The sequence below is a fragment of the Macadamia integrifolia genome, chromosome 6 (genome assembly GCF_013358625.1).
Source record: "Macadamia integrifolia cultivar HAES 741 chromosome 6, SCU_Mint_v3, whole genome shotgun sequence".
In the NCBI taxonomy this organism is placed as follows: domain Eukaryota; kingdom Viridiplantae; phylum Streptophyta; class Magnoliopsida; order Proteales; family Proteaceae; genus Macadamia; species Macadamia integrifolia.
Window position 1 is genome coordinate 4886751 of NC_056562.1, and position 14392 is coordinate 4901142.

General features: G+C 36.4%; 1 protein-coding gene and 1 long non-coding RNA gene across 3 annotated transcripts in view; both read right to left on the minus strand.

Annotated features, from left to right (window-relative positions):
* LOC122082533 (putative RNA methyltransferase At5g10620) overlaps positions 1-5528 on the minus strand; it is a 17159-nt gene extending 11631 nt beyond the window's left edge. Inside the window, exons 1-3 of one of the 2 annotated variants that reach the window (XR_006141338.1) lie at positions 5101-5528; positions 4911-4942; positions 4458-4600 (exon numbers count right to left, since the gene is read on the minus strand). Coding sequence is in view for 1 of the 2 variants with exons in the window: in XM_042650163.1 (XP_042506097.1) it covers positions 4458-4600; positions 4911-4942; positions 5101-5233 (308 nt within the window). In the remaining variant the exon portion in view is untranslated. The remainder of the gene's footprint in view (positions 1-4457; positions 4601-4910; positions 4943-5100) is intronic. The other variant, XM_042650163.1, reaches the window with a different exon arrangement.
* A 1120-nt stretch (positions 5529-6648) lies between these two features.
* Positions 6649-8995, minus strand: LOC122080716. Its single transcript, XR_006140878.1, has 3 exons — positions 8523-8995; positions 8340-8415; positions 6649-7190 (listed from the first exon to the last, which is right to left on the minus strand). It is a non-coding gene; the product is annotated as an uncharacterized LOC122080716 (long non-coding RNA).
* Positions 8996-14392: the final 5397 nt, after the last annotated feature.

The following is a 14392-nucleotide window of genomic DNA, read 5'->3' on the forward strand; positions in this document are numbered from 1 at the left end:
TTATGAAATTAGAAACTTAACTGGAATGAAACTAACCTAAACTAGGAAACAACTATAAAAAGGAAACCAAAGCAAAGAAATAAATCCTACTCCTACGTTCAAGTTTGGAAACTAAAAGCATGAAATAAAATACTAAGTAAACTACTAATTTTATTTCCAACCCTTGTTGGACCAAAACCCTGGGCTGGACCGGTTCTTCTTGGCTCTTGGCTTCCAAAGCCGGTCATGTTGGTCCAACCAAGAAAGGGCAGCCGTATCTGCATCAGGTTGGTTCTCAGTGGGATGTAAAACCTCAACTACCAGCATAAAGATGCATATTTAAGCCTGGGAAGCATCCACTTCATGCAAAAAGAAGATAAAGGTTAGGACCATTTCCAGTCCATCCCTCTTGGGACACTGCAAAAGTTGTACTTATACTGGGTTACAGCCCTTCTTTTCTCTCCTTACTTTCACACTTCTTCAGTTAAGAGACATGAATATTGTGTGCTAAATCTATATACAAAGACGGAACTTAACCTAGCTTTTTAAAACACATCTTTGTAACCTTGGTCTTATTTTCATCCTCTCTGTAATGCTTTTATGCATCTAAAGATTTTCTTAGTGACTCTTCCTCTTTGGTGCTCTCCAGCTTCTGGAAACACTTCAGCACTGTCCATCCATTTGGAGTTGCTAATGACTTCAAACTCAAGGTGTTCATCTGCACCTTTGACTTGTGAGTGCACCCTTCAAAGGATCCCGGTTGCTATGATCCAAAGGTTGGAAAGTAGGGTGCAAGCTTTGCCTGGTGAACCCAAGCTCACCTGATCTTCGCTTGAAAATTTCAGGGCCTGGGTGGACTTTTTATCCCTGTGAGCTCGGCTAGGGTTGGGATTTTCTGGCCCAGGGTCAAGCCAAGCTGGGCCTGGGCTTAGGCCTTGGGTGAGCCTGGCTCGGAATGGCCCAGTCCTGCCCTATATGTATTTACGCGCTTGTAAAAATAAGTATTATATATGCATATGTATAGATGTATGCAAGATAAGGACCGTGGATTAAGTATCATAATTTATATTTAATATACATCATTGATTTAATATATTAAACGTATACATATAACAACAAGTCAACAACAACAACAACAAAGCCTTATCCCAACTTAATGGGGTCGTCTACAGGGATCCAATCAAGCACGAAGAAAAGAAAAAGTAAAAGAACAAGAAAACAAACCACAAAAATAGTTCAAAGTAGAACACAGCTAGATGGGGTCCGTAACATGGATCTAGCCCTTCAATCCCCTCTGTTCGATGTCACACTTGGGACAAGGCCTAATATGTGCATGTCTTTCCGCACTACTTCTCCAATGTTCATTTTCGGCCTGCCCTAGCTCTTTTAGATCCATCAATCGGGATCAGATCACTCCTCCTTACTAGTGCATCCATAGGCCTTCATTGAACATGGCTATACCACCTCAAACGACTATCGCAAAGCTTATCATGGATTATAGCAACACCCAAATCCACTCTGTTACACTCATTTCTTACTTGATCCTTCCTAGTTTTTCCCCATCCATCTTAATATCCTCATCTCTGCTACACATAGCTTATCTATATGACTTTTTTTAAGTACCCAACATTCCAACCCATACATCATTGCCAGGCATATGACTGTCCTATAGAATTTTCCTTAGAGCTTTACAAGCACACGTCGGTCACACACAACTATGAGTGCACTTCTCCACTTCATCCATCTTACTTTAATTCTATGTGACACATCATCCTCTATATCTCCTTTATTTACGATTGATCCCAAATATCTAAAATAGTAACTTTGTGGTATTTCTCTCCCCTCAATACTCACCACATCGTTATCCATCCCTACCCCTCAATATTAAACATATACACAATTTAAAAAAAAAAAAAAAAAAAAAAACTATTTTTTGTATAAAAATAACACGAAAATGACAAAAATAGGGCCAAGCCCACCCACTTAGAGCCAGGCTAGGCTAAGATATCCCAGCCGACCTTGGGCCAAGCCGGGCCTTAGGTTGAGACCTAGCAACCCCTGGCTGGGCTTGGGTTTTCGATAAGCCAGCCAGCCCTGTTGCACCCCTTTTGGGAATAAATAGCTGTCTGCATCGGAGACTTATTTGGAGGAAACAAATTTAACTTCAAGTCCTATTACTATTAGTCATACCTCACCACATTTTCTGCAATATTTGAGTTTTTTTCTCTCTCTCCATTTAGCATTTGACAGTATGTATAATAGTGCAGTAGTTCTATGAGGGGTCTTACAAAATTGACTATATGGTGCTCATTGCTCAATTCTATGCACAATTTTTTATTTCATATTTTCTCCTCTAGTACTTGCCCATCATTTTTGGCATCAGACAGAGTTCTTGGGCTTTCTCACACAACCTATAAAATTTCACACCCTTTATTTTTTTTCATGTATTCTACCTCTTCCTTCCCAAGCTTCAATCTTCCATTTTTCTTTTTGAAAAACAACATATTTGACCTATTCTACCTTAACTTTTACTTCAAATAAATCAAACCCTTCCTTTCTATTGAGGATTCAAAGCCCAGATCTCACAGAGGAACCCAAGCTCCACCAGCACTTCATGATGTAGACTGGGTCACTCAAATGGGCTTCAAAGGAGGATCAGAACTGCTCCAATCGGTGTCTACTCATAAGCAGCCAGAACCGAGGTCTAAAAGTGGACCAGATTCATGGGATTTTAAGCCAGCCAGCCTTGGCTGGACCAACAAGCTCGTTGAGCTTAGTCTTTATAGTTTTAATTGCTTTGTTTCATTCCTAGTTCAATTAGGATAGTTTATTTAATTCCTATTTCTGTTTCAGTCTTATGTTGTAATTAGCTACCTAGCTAATAAATACTCCAAGTCAGAATCACAGTTCGAAATCTCGGCGATATCTCACTGAAATCTAGGATATTTCGGTTTTTTTTTTTTTTTTTTTTTTACCGAAATGAAATGGCATACGAAACACAAAAGCACATAATTTTGGTCATTTTGTTTCAAAATTTCACTCATTTCGACCAAAAAAAATTTGCACTAGTAAGTCGAAATTTCGGTCATCTTGGTCATTTCGTTAATTTTGGTCACTTCAGCCATTAGCCCCCCAACATAGCCAAGCAAAACACATGGAAAAAGTACACAGTTTCGGCAAAATTTTGGTATTCAAAACCACCGAAATACCAAAACGAAACGAGTTCTTGAACCTTGGCCAGGATAGGACTTGGTTTTAGTTGCTATAAATACATTGTAAGGCTCAATGGCCATTCACAATTTTGAACATTGAATGAAATAGAGTCGCCTTAGGCATGGGATCTGTAAAAAGCAGTGCGGGTGAGATACCCAAGACCTGAGATATGTTATTCTTCTCTTCTTTCTTCTATGCTCTGTTTTACCACTGACCAGGTATTGTCTGAGTTCTATCGATTGATATTACTGATGCTAGAATGTTCTCTCTCCATTTACAATTGAGTCAATCACCCTTTCATCCAATATTAATTCCCATCTATCTGTTCTGGTTAACCTGCATTAGTAGAGCTTGGAATACTACCTGCGATAGCTCTGTTTAGAACTATTTTTCTAAATTGTATTGGCTCCCATCTGTCTATGATCTAATCAGTAATCACTGGATCAGGACCAGACTTTGGGAATCATGATATCATTCTCTGATAAGCTAGTGCATTTTCCTGTGTTACTTTCTTGTGTCTTAGAAGGTCCAGACTGTAGCTTGATCCCGTGCCGAAGATAAAAGAAGGGCCTTCGTATACGGAGGGATTATGAGATCTCGTGGTTCACAAATAGTGACAGGGTGCTGTTACGTTCGAGAAAAAGCAACATCTCAGGGGTCTGAAAGTGTAACCTCTGAATTTCATCTAGCTAATTTTGTTAGCAGAGACCTCTTTAAATATCAACATCAGTTCATTGGTATCAAGTTACAAAATCGCCAAATAGAAGGCATTACTGCATCAGCATCTATGTCTGCCTAGGCAGTTCATTATGCGTCTTACAGGTTATTATAAAACAAAAGCTTATTTTGGAATGGGGATTGCATTGAATTCCTCTTAAACGTGTGTATCCTTGTTTCCCTCTAGTGTTTCACACCATTTCACACCAAATCTATCTTTACATTCTCCTTTCTAAGTTGATTTCCTTCTGAAGATTGTTCTAAATCACAAAATATACATAGCCAATACTTATTTTAACTACCGTTTTCTCAATGAATCATACTTCATTCTAACCGGACACCATACATGTCATAATACATCAGAAATACAAATGCTATGAGTAACAATACAAACAAAAAACAACTGACATAGTGTGAACCGCCCACCCCCAATAAGTAAAAGCATATTATGTGCCATGATCTTCATCAAAGGCTTGTGGGTGGGGGGGGGGGGGGGGGGTGACATCAGAACTACGACATGTTAAAGATGTCAAAATGAAAGGAAGTACCAAGTATTTTTAGGATTGGATCGAATTTGGATATCGTCAACACTGCAATAGTGCTTGAGTTTCTCCTTGTACTCTTCAACCAAAAGCTGAACTCCCTGGGATCTTCTTCTCCCAACTGTTAATATACGTAAAGGAAGTGTTCTCTGCCAATTTTAACAGAATATCGAATACATCATATTGTGCTTGAAACTTTACCCCCTCCACCCAAAAAAAAAGACTTCCCCACCATTAAACCTAATGGTGAAACTTCAGATTAAGCTGAGACCACTAAACTCAGTTTGTGATGGAGGAGTTCCAAGTCTTCCGACCGAGTTTTCAGGCTCAAACAGTTGAAAATGGCAATCTAGGATTTTTTTTTTTTTGGCTATAATAAAGAAGAGGATTTCCATGGCAATGGGAAGGTATACCTAATTAAAACTTCAAAATTGATAAAAGAGGTTACAGAGACATTACCACTGATTGGCCCGAGTATTTGCATTTTCTTCCTGACAAATTCAAGCGTTAATGCGTAATACATATGTTCAGAAATTTACAGGATAAAGATAATAATAAAAAAAAAAAAGTGAAGATTATAGATAAATAAAACTGATCTTGTGAACAAACTTAGAAATCGAAAAACATTTTAAGCGAAGATTTCAAAAACCTCGAGTTGGGGTCTTCGTATTCAAAGGATTGGATCTCAAGGAAATTATCATCGATCGATCGATCGAGAGAGAGAGAGAGAGAGAGAGAGAGAGTAATTCAATTTGATTTGGACTCCGCTGTGCAACGGACATATTCCCGGAAGGCCGAAACCATGGAGTGGCGCAATATCGGATCCACTACGGGTCCCCTTCAAACGGATATTTTTATCACACCAATATAAGAGCAGGCGAAAGCATCTCAGTTAACTACTTATACTAGCATCAATTGAGATAATGTTTTGTAATAAAAAAGGCAACCCAATGCAGGAGGGTCTAAGGAAGGAATAAGGATATAGGGATCTATCAGATTATTTTCTATGGTGTCATGATTCTTATTTTTTTAATAAGTTTTGTTGCCCTTCGATCAAATTCGATATGGACTCATGGAATTTTTTGGAATCACAATTTACACTTGAAAGTGTATCATTAATGGATCAACCTTAATATAAGTTAATTCATGATTGAGTCACCTGATTTATAGGGTTCATAAAATCAATGATACTTTCATCAGTTTTTTTTTTTTTTTTTTTTTTGGGGCTCCATTTCCTCCACGATAGAAAGACGAAGAACAGCTCGGAATGATGGTGAGCAGTTCCATAGGTCGATCTTCCCCTTCTTCTCCATTTTTATGAGTTGTAACACTATTTTCAATTTCGAGGCATATCTACCATTAAGGATGTTAATCAATCGGGCCTAATCGGGCTTCCTATTTAGGATGTCACATTGTGACTCTGCTGTTTAAGCAATCGGTCCTCATAGGCTACGCATTGGCCCATATATAAACGATCAGTCAGATACCCCTCTTTAATTAGGCTCAACCGGCATTAGGCAGGCTTTAAACAAACTAATGATACGTTTATCCATAAACAGTTGCTAAAGAGGCTTTAAATGTGCCGAGCTAAATAAAAAGGCTTCAGTATGTCAGGCTGAATCAAGCTATTAAACGGTCGGTCCCAATTGGGCGCCCATCAAATAGCACTCTTGCACCGCAAATGACCAAATGTTGGTCGGCCAGGCCGGCCCAGTTTAGGGTTTTTCCAATTGGGCTCGGTCATGCCTGTAGGCCCAAGTCCCATTCGTTTTAACCAGACTAGCATTTTACAATTAGCTACTCAAAGCTGGACAGGTCCATTTGGATAAAAGGTTTACTTCCTCTCTATCTGTTTCATCTTTTCCAGAATCTTATAAAATCAGGCCCTGATGATGTTATTGTGGAAGAATTGGATCAATTATTCTTCCATGCTAGCCCCAAAGGGATAGCCTAGTTGGCAAAGGACCTTCACCTCAAAAAGCGTGTGGTTCTAATTTGACTCCTCATACCATCTTGGGCCACTCACACAGGGTGTTTAGTGTTCTTCGCTGCTTTCGATGAAACTCGAATGGTTCTCATTCAACCTTAATATGACCTAGGTCATACGATTGTGAGATCAGTATGGGCCCGTGGGACAAGTCAAGCTGAAGGGCTGAATACCCGTTGTTAGCACCCACCCAAAAAAAAAAAAAAAAAAAAAAAAAAAAATCCTTCCCTGCTAAAACTTAATACTTTTTATTGACCTTGGGTGCTTGTTATAGGTCTGTCAAAGAACTCATCTACCAACTGACAAAAGTGCCAGAAAATTTTCGTAGGATTCTCTGGTATCATATGGACCTCTGGGCTGAAACTGTTCTCTTAATGGTGCATTTACATCTTTGCATGTCAGCTGCTTCTTTTTTCCTGTAATAGATTTGGTTGGAAAACCTGATAACTGATATACAGAGCAAGTAATCATGTTGTACCTAAGAAATGTCAACTTGTAATCATATGGATTTAGGAAAACTATATTTTCTGTATCATTTTGTTCACGTTAATGATCTGACAGTTTTAGAGTAAATTACAACTCTACAAAGGGAAAGTATTATTTTAAAACATACAGTAGCTCAGACTTTAACAAGACTAGGAGATGAAAGCCTTGAATGAAATCTTCAATTTGGAAACTAGTATGCTCTGTTTGATTATATGAATATTGCTTTCTTCAATTCTTCGATAGCTTCTTGCTTCTTGTTTCCTGTGCTGCAATCCAAACATGTTAGTCATTGTCCATGCCACTGTATTTTCCTGCATCCTTAATGGTACTTTACATCTATGTGTCTAGGAACTCCTTTTGTTGGCGAAAGAACCACAACATTGTTTTAAAGCTCAAATTGAGCTGCTGCATGCTTCCCAAAACTCTTCTATGTAGATGGCACAAACTAGAAGCAAGTGATGAAGAAATAAAGAAAGCCTACTTGTCTTAAATGGCAGTCTATGTATGATTGATGCTAATTTTGTGTAGAAAGGGGACAGCTTAATATTTGCTTTTTGACCAGGGAAATAGAAGTGATTTGAACACTATATTCAACTTAAATCCTCTTTATTTTTGATGATGTCATATGAAACAAAGGGTGGGGGGGGGGTGTTTCAAGGATTTATTTGTTTATTGAGCATCTTGTTTGCTTTGACATTTACATTACTCAAATGGTCTGATCTGTTTACCTTTTGAAGAGGACCTTATGTATGGAGTTAGATTAAGATGTTTTAGAGAGGTGTCTATGAATATGTTATTAGACTATGGTTCTAGGCACCGGTAGCAGCATCGGCTAGTTGAAGCTGGTGCCTGGAGGTCTGAGGATCGACTCCAGCCATATGCGGGTGTGTGTTCTCTCCCCCCCCCCCCACGGGGTAGGTTGGCCATTGGCCCTGCAGTGCCCAGAAGGGGTCAGTCTATGTATGCTATAATATCTTGATGAAATCAACCAATTTGGGATCCCTCATATTGAAAATATCATGGCCTATAGAACTAGTTCTTCATATTATGAATGCAGACCTTCTTTTCAGATTTCAAGAACTTGTTTAACAGGGGCAATTGTTTGTTATGTTTCAGTAAGGATAAATAGTTTTATTGGACCTGCAATTTTGTTCCCACAATAAAATATGCTTGTTTTGTAGATTTGAAACCTTGTATTAAACTTTATCATGCTAATAATTTATGATGTTGCCATACCATATTCTGTATTTTTGTGATCAAATCAGTTATACACATGGCATAAGTTTTCAAATTTTGAAGAACTGACTAGGGCCCCTCCAGCCAAAATAAATGATGGAGCTAAGCAGTACACATGCTTGTCATTAATCTTGCAACCAGTAGACCTAATCTTCATATAAGTTCATAAAAATGAGTACCTTTTTATCCAATTTAAAGGACCAACCGAAAGAGTCAATGTAGATTCACCTCATTCAGAAAAAGCAAATCTGGTTGCTGAAATGCACAATATATTAACAGGACAAAGGGTCAGTAAACAACAGGGACTTGATCTAAAGGAGTAACAGTAAAAAGGGTAACTTCTTAATGAGAATAAAATTCACCTTCAACCCAATGTTCAGATGCTCTCTATCAATGGTAATCTCCATTACATCTTCAAGTGAATACAGAGATGCCCACTGAGGCATTCTGTCAAACATTTTTCGTCCTTTTTTCAGTCATACATATTGAATGTATTGTCCCCCCACCTAACATGACCAGTGAACCATACTTCATAGGGCCCAACTTCTTTACTCTTCATCCCACCATGTGATTTTTCTTACCCACATGAGAGAGAGAGAGAGAGAAGAGAGAGAGGTAATTTGCAATCAATTACACAAGAAAGAGTCAAATTACCTTTTCAATTACTCCAGAAAGGTAAAAAAAATTAGAGAGAGAGAATAAGAGGTTTAGAGGTTGATTTATGTAATGCACCATAAAACAAGAAGAGTGAATGACCTTTCATCACTATGACAGTGATGTTTGTCTCCCTAAACACAAGAGCCACTGGTGCAAGTCTCATTCACCGATCTATCCACTCCCATAGATTTAAAAAGATCTCTATCTAGTAGGAAAAACAAAAATGATATAATACAAATGGAAACATTACATTACAATGATCCAATTGATCATCACCGTCCACTCAATAAATTACCAAAATGATGGATCTGAAGTAGGGTACTATGATGAAATGACATGGTTTGCCATACATTGGATCATTCCCATCAGAATCTTTGGTCTGTTTTGATTTTATTGGTGAAATGGTGATGCATTCATGTTCACATGTGGTGCATAAGCATAAAGACAAGGGGTGGAGCCTGGTGGGCCCACCGTTCACATGTTCTCAGAAAAAGTAGCCGTTAGAAACTGTCCATGTCCATTGTCTTAAAGCTTAGATTCTTTAATAATATCAGATTTGGCATATGGGAATAAGTACTGGGCATTTCATCCATTTATGATTTATGGATCTATTTACTTAATATTTATGATAATTTATTAAAATGTTAATTTACCTATCGCTAGGAGGTTAAACCTAACAATATTAAGTACCTTCGTGGGCCAATAAATAAGGCCATCAGTCTATCACAATATTAGAGAGCCACACAAAAAAAAAAAATTTATATTATTTGAGAGCCCCATAACAAGTTTGGAATTTATTTTTGTTGAGAATAGTGGAGATCAACGCCCGCACTGTTGGATTTTTTATTTATTTTTTTGGTAGGTAGGGAGGGAAGTAGGATCGAGTTTTTTTTTTCTTGGCTCATCCTTTATCATGAGCATTGGGTCCACATCATCTACCTATGTGGTAGATGTGCCGAAAAGGTTCCTATAATGAGTATGTAAGGATTTTGTTTCAATCTTCTTTTTAAAAGGAAATTTCAATCAATTTTTTCAAGTCTTTATATAAAATACTAGGGAGAGGGTTCTCCGTGCAAGATACATAAAAAAGCACTTCAATAAGGTGTGGTGGAATGGTTGTACATAACAGGCCATAAAGGTCATTTTATGTAAAGATCCGAGAGAGATGATGGTCATACATAGGATTATAGGAGGTCAGCAATGTCATTTCATATGAAGATGAGAGAGAGAGAAAAAGCATGCTAGTGTATCCTCCCTTGGCAGCTCTGAAATTTCTACTTGAAACATAAATTGAGAAAATAACTTTGAATTGCTAGGATCTCCTCTCTCTATATCTTATCCTACCCTTATTGATGATCCATGATCTACCTTTTGATTGGTTGGTTATCAACACTGCTAGCTCAAAAAACTCTTTCCCATTAAAAAGTATGGCAGAATGTTTATGTTCGAGAGTATATCATATGCCAACATTATTTTTATATCTATCTCTATCCTCTTTTTATGAAATAACACTTTTACCCTTATTAGGGGAGGAGAAAGACAAACTCAAGGGGCATTGACATATGTCATAAGGTTGTGTGGCCCGAATCAGGCTCCTCCCCAATGACTGCACCCTCCAACCACCCTCCAATGATCCATCCAAAGGTTGGGAGGGTTTGGTCACGCGTCCCAAAGCTTGCCAACACCCGGGGATACGTGTTCAAACACTCCCAACCCTTGAATGGATCGCTAGAGGGTCGATAGTGTTGGAGAGGATCTTTTTCCGTGTGACCCTTACACCAATACACAATTGAGAAAAATGACTCTCCCCCACCCCTAATGAAAAGCATAAATCCCAATATATTGATATTTCTACTGGTACTCCTATTAATCTTGACATTAAAATCACGTTCTTTTAAAATATTTAAGTTAAGAAATATTTAATTTTTAATTAGATTGCATGGATATAAGCATGGATGCTGATGTGATAGCCCGCCAAAGGATTTCATTACCGCGTTATCTTCTTTCTTTATTTTTTTAGTGGTAGAACGCGTTATCTTCTTTACACGTGACATCTTTCCCCAAGCATCCCACCCTACCCTAATTAAGAAAAGAAAGATTAAAGATTATGATTGCAAACTAAGGTGGAGCGACTGTAGTGAGACGCGCTAAGCAGGGATTAACCCGACCAAATCACTTTGTTTTGTTGATCTAACCCAAAAAATATATATATCTTTAGATGCTCTTTTGCTTTCTATTATTGGGCCCACAAAGGATATTTCCTATTGAGGCACTATAGATCAGAAATTGGATACTAGAGATGGTCATAGTAAAATGAGGGGTCCGAGTTTGCTATTTTATTAGTTTCATATAGTAGAACACTCAAGTAATTTTAGATCATATAAATTAAATATTAAAATAACTTAACATTAACTTAATTTCAACTTAGGTTCTTAAACTAAGTTTAAGGGTAATAGTTGTTAACTTTTTCAATGCTTTAGTTTGCCAAGCAACTTTTATACATGGGAAGGAAGAACCACTGATAGCATTTGCAGCTTTTTTTCGATCGAAAGGGGTTGGACGGTATGGTTCATGTTACTAATTCTGTTTTGTATGAAACTTAACTTGTTGTACGTTTTGGATGATTTTAAACAAAAAAATAAAATAAAAAATACCACGCATGTCTAAAACCATGATCGAAAAAAAAGTTTTAGACCAAAAAAATATATCTGATCAGATGATTTCAATTTGAATAAATTGATACTCAAATAAATGTGTGGTGATATGATAAAATTTTGAGACTTTGTGTATGGGAACAAAATTTTAGGGTTCTATGTAATTATGTTGAATCATATAATACTGATTCTTGGGTCTCTTCAAATCCTTGGATCCCAAAATAATTAGAATCCTATCTATATATACCTTTACTATAATTATTTAGGATTTTATTAGACCAATCTCTATATCTCTGAACATGCTTTCATTTTTTTAAACCCGAGATGAGTTAGGATAGATATGGATGTATAAAGTATAGGATCAAACTATGATTAAGAAAAAAAAACTTCACCATTACAATACTAAACAATAATACAAGTTCAATCCAAAGCACTCCCACCTCCAAATAAATTAAGTAGCTGCCTTGAATTTGGGCTACATAAAGCATACATGTTTTGTGTTTCTCAATGAGTCACCATGTATCTTAGATTAGATTGGGAGGATGAAGATGGCCTGTACCTTTTTACTTCTCTATGATTCATTTGATAAGTAGACAGCTTAAAGGATCTTTTCTTACAAGTAAAATATAAAAAATCATGGCAAAAATAGAGTAACTAAATAGTCTAATAATGATAATAACAAACTTTGAATGTTTATTAAAAAAATAAAAAGGTTGTGTTACTCAAGAAAGGCCATCTTGGTAATTTTGTCATGATAGTTTAAGTTTTTGCCTCGTGACAAGTTGTATGTGATTCAAATTTTGTGAACATATAAACTACGAAGTCCCCCAACTTATATGTCAAGTTTTAGTATACACAAAGTTCGCCAAATAGCATAAAAAACTCAGAAAATCCAAGGACTATCTACTAGAGAGTAGTGTATGAGCATTCATGATCAAGTAAAAACACAATGATGCATGTCAATACAAAAAAGGGTAATTAATTGAATTAGATTTTAAAACTTAATATCATATAATTTAATCCTAGACATATCAATCAAATGAACAAAATTCCCACATCATCCTACAACGGGTAAAAATAATAAGCTACTCTGATAAGCTTATTAGGATGCCACCATTCCCAGTGAATTTGTGCCTTAAAAAAATAATAAGATCAATTCCATCATTTTTAGTCTCGTCCTTTTATTTACACTAAGAATTAATTTAACAGGAAGACACCTATCGTTTTCTTTTTTTTCTTAGGTTTGAATGTTGACAAATTATCAAATAAATGTCTCGCAATAAGAGTACAACAATTCACTGTTAGATGGGTTCCACTTCAAAGATCAATTAGAGTGAAGATCAACATGGGCAAAATGATCACAAAAATATATTTTTAGGGAAAAGGTTGGGTGATGCTAGCATCAACCCAAATCCGTATTTATCTCTCTCTCTTCCTCTCCTCAAAAAATTATCATACGCCCATCTCATCTCAACTGTTCTGTTGATTGAGCCGTTGACATCGCCATACCCAGTTTCCTCTTATAGTTTTATTACTTTATTTGTTTAATCGGAAAATTTTCCCCAAAATACCATTGTATTATCGTCTCTCATATTATTTTTTTTATTATTGTTTCTCTCCTATCCAGACCATGTGGGTTTTTTGTAGCTGAAATCATTATTCATGTCGCCATCGGTGTGGCGTGGAAAATTCCTCACACTGGTGTCGTGGAAAACCCTCTACATTTTTTGAATGGTTAAAAAAAAAATAAAAAAATTAAACACATAAAATGAACTGATAAGATGATTAAATTCACCTGATCAAACTGATTTAAAAAAAAAAACCTGATATTTTTGTAGTTAATCCTTTCGGTGGAATCTATTCACTTGTCCCCTGATCACCAAAAGACAAGACATGTGGTAGTTATTGATGTTCCAACTCCATGCACTAGCAATACCCTAAAGCACAAAAGTGAATTCATTGTTATTGATTTGATTTATTTGGTTTAAAGTTAATCATTTAAGTTTATGGATTCCTCATTTCTTCTAATCATTTTTTTTTTATTAACGAAGAAATTACTAATTAAATAAATTTAAAAAAATATTAAATAACAAAAGGAATTTGTTATGAAACTAGATATAAAATGTCTATAAAATCATGTAAGGCTACTAGTGGAGTTGAAAAACATAAAAGAATCAATCAATAGAAAGTCATCCTTGCATTTGGAAAGTTGTTGGACTTTTAAGATGATATGAATGTAGTCTAATTATTATTCTACAAAAACGAATTTAGTCTCACTAAATCATAGAAAGAAGTTTCTCATCTCAATGATGATCCCTTTTGTCATTTCATAAATAGCACAGCTATTGTAGTTCTTTTGTCCTTAATGACAATACAATCTGCTCCTTCCTTTTTTTTTTTCCTCTCCTTTTGAGGTTGTTAAACAAAAGAGTCTCTACTCTCCAAACTGGTAGAGAAAACAAATAACCATAGTAGAATTTATACATATGTAAAGCTGCGAGTGTTATCTCATTTTAATTTAAGGTAAGAGAACGCTATCCGCTTGTATGCAATCATTGTATTAAAGTACAGATCAATCATCAATGGGAAGTTGCATGGGATGAGGGTAGAATAGTCTTTTTGCACTTGATTGTGTCTATAAGTAGACACACATAAGTGGGGGGGGGGTTTAAGAAGAAGGAAATGAGTGCTTTCCATTTGAGAAGCTCCATTGTCATCTCTAATCACAATCTCAAGAAAAAATTGGCAATGGTCAATCGTAAACCATTAAAAGATTGAACTAGTTGATATGTCTTTTATTTTTTTCAAGGGAAGGATCATTAAGAACCCAAAGGGGTTGGTCCAACGGTGATTTAATATAGATCATGTCATCTCAAAAAGAGTTTGAAATGGATTCGAAACACCTTGGCAGCTTTTAGGGT